General features: G+C 38.4%; 1 protein-coding gene across 6 annotated transcripts in view; it reads right to left on the bottom strand.

The window, feature by feature from the left end:
* Window positions 1-12500, bottom strand: part of ano3 (anoctamin 3) — a gene marked incomplete at its 3' end in the record, with an annotated part of 33289 nt that overhangs the window by 6643 nt on the left and 14146 nt on the right. For 2 of the 6 annotated variants that reach the window (XM_032523092.1, XM_032523094.1), the window contains 11 exon segments: window positions 2123-2183; window positions 2716-2812; window positions 2946-3080; window positions 3853-3974; window positions 4078-4133; window positions 5254-5360; window positions 5811-5945; window positions 9004-9048; window positions 9270-9370; window positions 9461-9616; window positions 9742-9866. In XM_032523092.1, the coding sequence (XP_032378983.1) occupies window positions 2123-2183; window positions 2716-2812; window positions 2946-3080; window positions 3853-3974; window positions 4078-4133; window positions 5254-5360; window positions 5811-5945; window positions 9004-9048; window positions 9270-9370; window positions 9461-9616; window positions 9742-9866 (1140 nt within the window). 6 annotated transcript variants of the gene reach the window in all.

Consider the following 12500-nt stretch of genomic DNA (forward strand, 5'->3'; position numbering starts at 1 on the left):
TGTTGTGTATTTTTGTGTTAAAAGAAAAGACTTCAAAAGTGAAGCTTTCTGTGGGCAGAATTCAAACTGGAAGCATTGTTTCCTTTGTGTTGCAATCTATTGTGACTTGAGCTGTTGTTAATCTTTTTCTGTCAAGACTTTAAGTATTCTGGTTTATTACAGGTACATAACACCAGGGGAAAAGGCTTACATAAAGGCTAAAATCAACATTTATGTGGTTCAAAATATGTGGAAAAACGTGTGTTAGTAGTATAAGTGCAACGGCATTGACAGAAGGACCTCACCTCGGAGTCAGTGGAAAAGAAGAGTGCAATCATGTATGATCTATGATGGACAGCACACTGTAACACTATACTACTGATTCAGCCCTTTTTGTCAGTTTTCATTAGACAGACATATTATACATGTGGGATTTTGTTGCAGCGAGAGGAACGTCTAATGAAAACTGACATGAGTATTTGATCAGTGCTGTGCAGCCTTGACACGGCTCGTTTTTTACATAATTTAAAACATATTGCATTTGTTTGGAGCTGAAACAAAGAGTCATTTAATCAATGACCAGAAAATAATCCTTAACTATTTTAATAATTAAGGAGTTTTTTGAGAAAAACTGCTAAACATTACTCATCTCCAGATGCATTTATTTACATTTCATAGTTTATAGTAGAATAAATATTTTATGGTTTTAAACAAACAAGCAATTGCATGAAAACACCTGACATTTGGAAATGTAAATGTAAATGTGCTGTATTTATATAGCGCTTTTCCAGTCTTAACAACTGCTCAAAGCGCTTTTACATCTACAGGATACATTCACCATTCACACACATTCATACACTGTGGCCGGGGCTGCCGTACAAGGTGCCACCTGCTCATCAGATAAACATTCACACACATTCACACTCCGATGCGCAGCACCGGGGGCAACTCGGGGTTCAGTGTCTTGCCCAAGGACACTTCGACAATGACTGCAGAGGCGGGGGATCGAACCACCAACCTTCCAATTGGCAGGCAACCGCTCTACCACTGAGCCACAACCACCCCTGTGAAATGTTTACCATTTTGTGGCATCTTTCAGTCTACCCATTTAATCAAGAAAATAACCAGCAGATTAATTGATACTAATTAAACTATTTGTTAGTTGCAGCCCAATGTGTGTAATTTGGTAAAACATTAAAAGTAAAACTACAGTAAATGATTCCAGGAATGAAGATAAATTCAGGACACATAAAGAAATTGTGATCTTATAAAGCTCCAGAATATAAATCCTCAGTCAGAAAAACTTTGACTGTTGTTAAAGATGTTGAGGTTTAATATAGCTTGACCCACTTTTGTTTCAAGAGAGAGAAAAGCAGCCTTCTCAGATGCCTACATTCGGTCCCTTGGGCTAACCAATTTTTCATCTCTACCTTGCACACACACGCTTACACACAGCAGACCTAGAGTGTACTCACTCAGTGGCGCAGTACTGTTACTTTGGTCCACATTGCCAAAAGCAGGGTTCAGAGCTGCAGACCTCAGCCAGCGAGGACGGCTGGATCTCCCTTGGCTCTCTGGCTCTCCTTGGCCTTCATTTAGCCCAAACACAGAACACAATGTGCCAAGTGTTCCCTTTGGGCACAGGTGATTTTTTTTACCATGCTAGCAGATATATGGATCTGGGCCAGCCGCTGCTCACACTCTACATTACCAAGATATTATAACTGTGGGAACCATAGCTGCAATATATCATGGTGCAGTTCTACAGCTGAACGATACCGTCTCCCCCTGGAGAAATGTTCAATTATCCTACTAATTACATCAGGATGGCACTGGGAGTGCAAGTGCAGATGTTCAATCAGAAAAACCTGCCAATGATTTATTGTACTGACAAATGTATTACAGAGTGAAGATCTTCTGTATTTGCACTGCACAGCGTTTACTGGACTGAATTCTCGATTGAGAAGCTTAATATGTTTGGAGGAGTTGAGAGGAGAGTGGAAGCAGGAGCCCTGACACACTATTGTATAAATAGATTTGAATTCCAAAACGGTTTGTATCAAGCAAAGCACACAGTTGATAAAATACAACAAGTATTCGCAAAATTAGGAAAAGAGGAGAAAGAAAAACAGCCTCCACCTACCCCAAATAGCCATAAAGATGGCAAAGAACACAGTGCCGCCATTATCAAACAGATGGGTCACCTAGAAACACAAGCACATGAAGGGCTGCTCTGAAAAATGCTTCCTGAAATGTTGGCATGAAACTGAATTTTAATTTGATATATTTTCAATTTCAACAGCTTCACTTTGATAAAATGCATGTCATGATTTGTGTCAACACCGTACTTCAGAGTTTCTGTACAAAAAATGACCTGTACAAGTTGGACAGAGTAAGGCTAGCTGTTTGCCGCTAAGCTAATCGGCTGCTGGCTGTAGCTTCATATTTAACGGACAGACATGAGAGTGGTATTGATCTTCTGACTCTTGGCAAGTAAAGAAAGTAATTAAGCGTATGTCCAAAAATGTCTAACCAAGCTTTTAAAATATATATTTTTGTTTCAATATCCAAGATCTCTGTGAAAATGGCATACTTTAATTTAATTAGAGTTTATGGTGATGAGAGTTTTTGGACATAATAATGGTTGTAACAACTTTAAAACACGCTAGAAGAGACTGAGAAACTCTAACATACTGAAATGTTGTGACTACGGATGAATACCGGAATGGCACTGACCTTTGCGTAGACACAACTGTCACTCAGTGTCCATGGCTCACAGGTGTCCTCACACATAGGACACATGATGGTGGTGTTGGCTTCACAAATCTCTTTACTGGTGAAGCAATAAATCACGAAAGGACAGCAACAATCAAGAATATACGCGTTTTAAATTACACATTCTACATTAATATCAATACAAGGGAGTAGTGCGCATCTTCTATGGTATGCAGATTGTGGGAACTGACCTGACTTGGCTGGAGTCCATAGTGAAGAGACCATAGAGGAAGACAAAAACCCCAACCAGGGCGGCTGGGATCAACATGCCGGTGTACCAGCCCAACCACGCAAAGTAAAGACCGATTTTCTCACCAAAGTACCGCCTGAAAGAGAGACGGGGAAACAGTGTGGCCAAAATTCCCCAATAAATTGTGCTGACTGTATTAAACTTGGAAATGTTCACTTGCAGTAATGTTGGGGCGGTTGTGGTAGCCATATGGATAGGAAGGCTAATAGGCTGAAAGGTCACGCAGTATAATGCTGTGGTGGGAAATTAATGAATAACTGTATCTCCCTCCTAAACCATAGCTGTCAGGGTGCCCTTGAGTAAGACACTTATTTCACAAACATCATTATTTCACACCTCCAGTAAAGCAGCTCATTAAGTTTTAGCTGTATCAGGCAACTGCTTCCTTGTTTCAGGATAAGGGCTGATACACTAGGTTTATCACTATGAGTGAGCCCTTTGCCACTGTCTTTGATAGTTATTCTAAAAATACTGATTTAAATACAATATACTGCCATAAAGTAGATCTGCTTCTTTATTTGTAACATTCCCACAATACAACTGGAGACAATGGTAACAGTATGATGAAAATCTCTGATGGTTGACACATATATTAGAGCTGAAAGCAGTGGAAAACACCTAGTCTGGGTCTGTCTAAGTTTTCAAAAAAACATCCGTCTACCAGCAATTCTAAAGCTCAATAATTAACACGTTATATTTTGTTTGTTTAATGTTCTATGCAAACAATAAGTCCTGGATATGATCAAAGACAGAACGAGGCTCATTATCAGGACACTAGAGCTCATGTAAAAACATCCAAAATGTCCTCCTTAATGGCCAAAAACAGCTCATGATGCAGCACTGATTACCTGATGAGGTCCAGAGGCTGGTATTTGTACCAGATTCCCCAGCGGGCCCAACGCTCATACAGAAGATGCCTGTGGTTCTGGACACCGTGCGTCTTAATTGGGTGTCTGCTCTTGTAACCACCCTAATGAGACAGAGTCAGAAACTATCCATTACATGAAGAATTTAATAGTTTGAAAATTTGTAAATCTCAACAGCTTTTCAGCATAAATAAAAAATCCTCTCACCTCATGAGGAGGAAATGCAGCCTCATATGTGTTGTTGCCCAATAACCGATTGATACCTACAGTAGAATAAACCATGTCATGTCACAGGATGCAGTAATACCAGCTACTGTAGAAAAGCATGAGGATGCCACATTAAAAATCAGTACCAGTCATGATTGAGATATGGGTCCAGTTAATTTAATGCATGTGTTGCAAAATGTGACAAGCTGCATTAAACAAGCACATTATAAGCCTAAAACACTCAGGTCAGGTTAGAATTTCAAATAGTTTCAATCAATTGAAAATAACCAATTTTTACTTGGTGTAAAATCCCAATAAACAGAGTGGCGGCAGGCACTGTACTGTATGAAGCAGTAATACATTAAATGTTATTTTCTAGAGGACAATATTGCATTGATTTGCATTGTCATCCCTGGACTGAAACTGTAGATATTGAGAGCAGGAGAAGGAAGGGGGGGATTTGAAAAGGATTTTCCACTCTTGTTGCAGACCAGATCTTATTTGTTGGAAAGTAGAGGGGTCAACAGTATTAAAATATTAACTTGAAATCTGTTCTAGCCCTTCAAGGCCAAACTTTAATCAGCAAAATATGTCGGCGGCAGACAAGATAGTAGATGTGGGAGTAGACAGTCATTTTGGTAACTGTTGATACCAAAAAAACAGCCAGAAGGAGAGGAGGGATCAGCTACAACAGACACCAAAAGCTTAGCAGCAACCCACAGCAAAACAACAAACAAAGGCACAATCCCACCCACTACCTAACTGTGACTGCATTAAGCCTAACTAACAGCAAAACCAGTCTCTTTCTTTGATGCCACTGATGGTTACAGTAGTGATATAATAAATACAAACCATCCAGCAGGAAAATACAAATATACAAAATAAAGACTTATTGTGTCTTTTGTTCCTTTGTCACTAGTTTTAATATTAATTAATCATTAATTATTTTGTAATGTCAAATTAATGGTGAATAAAGCTATACAATTAACAGAAACAAACAATTTATTTTTAAAATATTTCAGACCCTGTCCCCTGCTCCTAAACATGTCATTATGATGGATACTTGTACATTATTATATTTAAATGAGCATGGAAATCCCTAAACACTAATGTGGCTAGAAATATTGTTTAGTACGTAAGAAGCAAGAAGTGAAAGCAGTGAGCGTGGTGCCTTACCCATCTTTAATTTTCCCTCCTCATACTTGGTGCGCTGTAGCACATGATGGAGAATTCTGCTTCTGGTGGAATTGGAGAAGAAGGTCTCTCTATTGTTGATAGTGAAGCTGTAACAGCACACTCCTTCAGTTATTCATCATGTAACAATATGTCAATATCATCCAGTTACAGCGTTTAACGAGCTGAGCAAAAAACAATGAAAAGCTCATTAAAATTCAATTTGTGGTGAAAATAATTGTCTTAATTCCAGCATCGTTATTTAAAATAAACATCAAGGCTTCAAGTTTGTTTCATGCACATCACATTTTGATATATCTTATTTATGATCAGCTTGTCTTGATTGTGAGGGTTCTGACTCACAACTATAAAATATACAAGACTGCTGGTTTCTAATTTGACATCCAGAGCTCAGTATATAAATGGATGTGATGCATGAGAGGAGACAGAGCAATACAGAGCGGGATAGCGATCAGCTATCACTACTGACACAGACACTGCCATTACGTGACACTGAGTTTCTGAGGTGGCATAAAGGACTGTGTACATGCCCTCCTTACTGATGCATGCGTGCTCTGCTGAAGGGGGCTGTGTAGCAGTCACTTTCCTCCAGGTCAGGCAAGGCCTCTTTGTCCAGCTTCATGGGATTTCTGGGAAGCCAACTTTTTATCTGACGATATCTCAGATGAAACCTGCTGCAGACACAGCGAAAACAGGATTAATAGCACAGATTAACATGAAGATTGTTTTCTTTGATTTGAAACTGTGGCTCTGAACCCTTTTCCCTAACAAAACCCTGACAAGCACATCACCTCACACTAAAAACAAGTTCACACACACACACACACACACACACACACACACACACACACACACACACACACACACACACACACACACACACACACACACACACACACACACACACACACACACACACACACACACACACACACACACACACACACACACACACACACACACACACACACACACACACTATTGTTTTTCATTTTCAAGTTGCTTGAGACTCCTAAACCTAAGGAGTATAATTCCGTTTCTTTATATTACAGTCATAATTTAAGAAAAGTTTAAGTCTGAAGGCATGCACAGAATTCCTAAATTGTATGTCCTTTAAATGTTTAATTAGTTTAAGAAATAGAAACAATAATAAGAGTCTACAGCCATGCTAGCAGCTCTGTCAGTCGGTAGTACACTAAATGCTACCACCAACATGCTAACATCCTTACAGTGTCAACGATCACATGCTGATGTTGAGCCGGTATAATGTTTACCATGTTCACCATTGTGTTAGCATGCTAACATTTGCTAATTGGCACTAAGCACAGAGCACACTCTCCAGATTTGCTGGAAAATGTGGTTAGGCTTTGTTCTGATATGGACTGAATAAATATAAATGCGAATTCTGGGTGAAAACACACGGTAGCCGGAGAGCATGTGCTGTATTTGTGATAGATTATTGATATAGTAAATCAATCTGCATGGTTAAAAACATTTATAAACTCTGTTTAAAACAGAGCCAAAGGATGGAAGCAACATGAGTCACACCATGTTTTCAGTTTAGTGGTTAAAAACCAGCAGTCCTTTATGACCAGTAATATCACACTTCACTTACTGTTGTCTGTTTAAAGCTTTACAAGGGCTCATCCAAAGCATAACACATAAACGTCTGTCATCATTGCGGTGGTTTTAACATAATTGTAGTTGCCTCTCATCACTGGAGTGACAAACATATTAGGGTGTTTTTAGGGCGGCTGTGGCTCAGTGGTAGAGTCGTTGCCTGTCAATCGGAACATATGAATGGTGAATGTCTCCTGTAGATGTAAAAGCGCTTTGAGTAGTCGTTAAGACTAGAAAAGCGCTATATAAATACAGCACATTTACATTCTTTTATTTAGAATTTAAAGCTATAGTGCGTAGTTTGTGTCACGACCGTGCACGCGCCCCCACCCCTCCTCCACGCAGTTGCTAGTAGCCAAAGACAACACGGAGGATTAAAAAAAACGTATAGACTCTTCAGAAAAGGTAATTATCTTCACTCGAGTTTCTGCGTGGGAATGTCACCAGACGACACAATCGTCTGAACACAGTCATAATGAGAAATACAGAGAGTTGTGGAGCTGATAGTCTTAATTAGCTTTGTAGCAACTCATTTTGGCAATGCACTGAATGTAGCAAAAAGTTATACACTAAAGCTTTAACAGTAAGACACTCTGCTTATCTGCTTTATCAGGACTCTGGTGTGTGACTTCACCAGATTTGATTGACAATGAACAAGTAACACAAACGAACAATCAGATTTGTGACATCAACTTTTTTCAACTAAGTTCTGCCAATTTCAAACCAGTGAGAGGAGCACAAGCAGCACAACAAATATGTAAATTGCTCTTGTGAACTATCCCAAACTGCTCAATGTTTGACAGAAAACATTGAATTAATGTAGGATCTAGATCACTAATAAAATCTCAATTGATAAATCTCAATTGATAAATCTCAATTGATGTTTTAGGGTCTTTGAAGTAATACTCTTGAAGATTTTCATTTAAATAAATGTCTTTAAAACACAAACTATCATTGAAGGCATTGAGCTTATGGCCCTGCGATAAAAGCGGTACGCATCTGTGCATTTGCAGTACTTCTAGCTTGGTTTCTGTGACGTTTTCCATCCCCCAGCAGTGGTTGGTCCAACAGAGAGGGTAGGCGGTGCCAATGCAAGAGACTGTGTGTGAATCGGCTTAATATTTTTACCAATCTCTGCTAGTATTGCGAGTAAACAGCTACTATGGTTGAAAGAACAGAACAATAAGAGACAAAGGTACAGACAATGAAAGTTCAAAAATAAGTGAAGTGAGATTCGAAAACACACATGCAATTATCGTTTCTTGCCATAGTTGGCACCAAAGGGAACAAACAGAGATATTCCAGATTGTAACTTTAAAGCAAAAGAGGGTTATAGACTAGACATAATAAATACACATGCAGCATGTTAACCAAAGTTCAAACAAAAGATGCTGCTATAAAAACTATTTCAGTGATCTGTTGTTAGACTGTTTCAGTCTGAATTCCAGTGAGATGGAAATTTGGACTGCTGTGCAGAGCTTGGGCAACTCTTGAATATCACATCAAAGCGCGAGTGCATCTCTCTAAAATTAGTATGCTGATCAGCCTGCTCCATTTGACTGAAATATTTCAAGTTTTTTATAGAAAAGCACCGTCAAGTTTACAGTATTACTCTCAACAATGTGCCTGATGTGCAGGACGCTGTGCTTTTTGAAAAGGTTGGGAAGTTTAATTAATAATATTAATTTAAACAAACATTGCAACAGTCAACTAATCAATGATTTTAAACAACTCTCCAATAATTTCAGTTATTGCTACTAGTCAGTTAGTGCTCATACAGGGGGTGACTTTCCAATTTAAAATTTAATCCCAGACTTTACACATACCGTTTACTTAGTTAGTCTGTTTAAAGGGTTGATTAGTCCTGGACTAATTCCAATTTACTCAGTAGTTGGGTTTAAAAAATTATGGTTTGACTAAAACTTTCTCTGTTGGAGTTTCTCACTGAGGTGACTGATAACTTTAGTTCAGAAACAACATCCACAGCTCACATTAGGGCTCAAGCCCAGCAGCTGTGTTGCTCACGAATTTCATTAAAGGCAGTGAAGCATCCAGGTTCCTGCCCCCACAGTGCAACAGAGAAAAATAATCCAATACCTTAAATCTACTTACCTGCCCAGGGTTTTGCTCTTCCAGTCCGTAAAGTAACATTTTTTCCTTAAAGAATAAAAAAGAATTTAGAAAATCTGGATGAGGTTGCCAGCCACTGAAAAAAACTGAGCATCACACTTTCCAGAGTTTAAAGCTCAATCTTATTCTATAAGAGATATAGATATATATAGATATATATATATATAGATATATATATCTATATATATAGATATATATATATAGATATATATAGATCTATATATATAGATATCTCTAACGACAGTTACCTGAAAGGCATTCGGATGTTCATCTGCTCTGCATATTTGCAAAGTGTATCCCAAGGAGCGTGGACCTTCACAAACATGATGTCGTTGTTCGTCAAGGAGGGCTTTCAGATTAAAAAGAAACACAGGACTTTGAGAACTGAGTCGAGAAATCAAGGAAATAAAAGTTTTCTGAAACCAAACTTTTTTTTTACCTCCTTCTCTAGCATTAGACCCTCAGCCCGTAAATTCTTCTCAAAGGTGCACCTCTTTTCCACCTGTGGACTGGACTTCTTGTAAACCAGGATGTAGTCAATACGCTTTTTCCCATCTCGGAAAAACAGCCCAGAGGAAATAGCTGGTTTCTTTCCCTGAAGCAACAAGATTTCCTTTATGAATTTCAGATGCAGGGATGCTAATCACAGAACTGATCATTTTTTAAGATTCTTAGAGGTCCAATGACAAAATTAACTGTGGATTACTGGAATCTTGGTACCTGAAGTGAATCTGTGCGGGCCTCTAGTTTAGCACGGGTGACAGGCTTTTGTAAAGGAAATGACTCCTCTGGTTTTGTTTCACACGTCACCTCTGACTCCTCCACGTACTGATCCTTGCCATCCTCTGCTGCACACAGACAAAGCACGATCAATGAAGTTATTCAACTAGGGATGCACCACATCACGCATTCTAACTGCATTAAGTCTTTTGTCGTTGCTCAAGTCAATATTTTACTTAATGCAATTGCCAACATTGAAATTAGATCTGAGCTAAATCCAAGTAATTTCAATGTGGGCGCCAGCTTGAGAGCAACACCTTGATGCAATTTAACAGATTCATGCACCAATGTTGAAAGAGGGCCAATCGCTTTCCTTCTTTCCTTCCCGAATCTTTATACATCCCACTAACAAACAAAATAAGGTTTTGTTAAACCCACACTCTGAGGCAAAAGAAACAATGCAGACTGTTCCAAGAAATCCCCTTCTAGAAGCTCAATTTGCCTTTCTTTGCCACAAACAAGAAGTCTGTCTAATTGACGAGAATTAATTCTTTTGCAACACAATATATGGCTTTTCCATTTTCAGGGCTTTGTGGTCTGTATTGCCAATGAGGACGACAGTAGATTTAGTGGGTATGACAATCCATTTGTCTAAATCTCATAATACATGCATGCTGTAATTAACACTAGTTTACACCCTATAGCTATAGAGACATGTGTTTTTTCACAGTACAAGGTATGTGTGACAGCTTGGCTCATTTCTTTGATCAAATGTCTCTTTACTTCCCTATCAAATAAGCTTTGTGTGACTACAGTCAGAATGTGTTTGTACTGCTATGTTGAAATCAAGTGTAGAAAATTTTAATTATTCCAACAATGACAATAAAGTAGAATATTTTTTTATAGCAATAACAAACATTTTTTTATTTTTACAAATATGCGTGGAAAAAACTGCACTGGTTAATTTGCTTCATTGGAATGGGTGGTGGTGGCGCAGTGGATGACACATGCCTTTGGTGTGGGAGATGTGGGTTCACTTCCCACTGTGATACATCAACCAATGTGTCCCTGAACAAGACACTTAACCCCTAGTTGCTTCAGAGGCATGCAACTTCTAGTATTTAGCAACTGTAAGTCACTTTATATAGTGTCAGCTAAATGACGTGTAATATAATGTAAAAATCATGGAAGCATCAAAAATTAACAGTTTAATTACCTGAATTTAAATTAGAGTCTTATACAATAATGTTTTTTGTTTTAGTGTGGGAACACATAATGGGACCTTGGACAGAAAGAATGAAGTTTAAAAGCAAAATCACTGTGCCCTTTTTATACTTTTTTTCTTGAGTTTTATTTTAATCAGCATCTTCCCTGATCCAGGCTGGGATTGGAAGAAAATCCTTATCCTTATCTTCTGTCTATTTTAAGATCACAACTGAGCAGTGATACTCTCTAGAAATCACCATATCTTTACAGAATAGTGAAAAGTCGCCATAGCTCCGTGCTTTTTTATTTCATTAAAATAAAGCTGAAATGACTCAGGACTTTGGTCAACATGGGGCGCTGTAAAAAATCCAAAAGCAGTCTGAATTTATGCTGATAGATCATGCTGTGTTTTCACACAGCAAGGAGCCATTGGAATCTATTAAAGCATCTCCAGTTTAAGGTGCTTCGTTACATAATTGTAGGCTACTGTAAAATTTGTAAAATAACAGTAAATCTAAACATTTTGGGTTAAGTCTCTAGTAGCAGTACAATCAGTTCAGACCTATCAAAACACATCTGTCAGGACAAGAGAAAACAAACCGGTTCATCAGATGTCTGTTTTTAACGACAAAAAGGCCACTTTTCACCAAAATAGCAACACATCACCTTGTGCTGCCTCATTTGCATTAAAACTGCATCTCATTTCTCACTTTTGAAATGCAAATAGTAAAGGGTTGGGCAAAGGGCATCTCAAGGTCACAAACATACCAACATGTTGAAGTGTTGGATGTGCTCGAGCCCTCAAAATTCTTGATGATATTGTTAACACTGAATAAATTCCTCTCTCAAACAGGTAAATGCATTTTTACCAGTTCACACTGGGATATATTGTTTCCTTGCAACAGCTTTTGCAACATTCTAACTGCTTCAGAAAGTGCACCAGACACATGTGACTGTGTTTTCTCAATCAATATTGTGTACTCACATTAAATGTCATTAACATGAAAATCTGTGTAGCAACCAACTCTTTTCTTGTTGAGCATAACAATCAAAACAGTCAGTGCAGAGTGTGGAGAGAATGAAACACACAATACAGAGGCAGAAACCAGTACTGATACATAAGAAATAAAAGTTTGCATCACAGAAATTATGTGTATTTGCTGTGAGAGGTCTGTATGTTTTAATAGTTTAGAGACTATTATAGATCAGAGAAAAAGTCACAATTACAAATCCAATTAGGCTATAGAGCCATAGTCGGGGCCATTGCACAAACCTTAGTCAGATAAAGAATTAATGATTTAGGCAGACTAGACTAACAAATTAAACAACACCTCTGCCCCTGCACTCTCTCTACAACTAGGGGATGTAGAGGGGGGATGGCAAGTTAAGGGGCATGCATTTTGGTAATTTTGCTAACAAGGTGGATAGCATCCCTGTTAATCCCACCTCAAATGGCTTACTGCTTGTAGGTATAAAAATAACCTAAACACATCATGACAAACCACTTCAATATTATTTAGCATTTGCAAGCCATAGGAGGCCATATGAACTAA

The sequence above is a fragment of the Etheostoma spectabile genome, chromosome 8, assembly GCF_008692095.1.
Source record: "Etheostoma spectabile isolate EspeVRDwgs_2016 chromosome 8, UIUC_Espe_1.0, whole genome shotgun sequence".
Taxonomy (NCBI): Eukaryota; Metazoa; Chordata; class Actinopteri; order Perciformes; family Percidae; genus Etheostoma; species Etheostoma spectabile.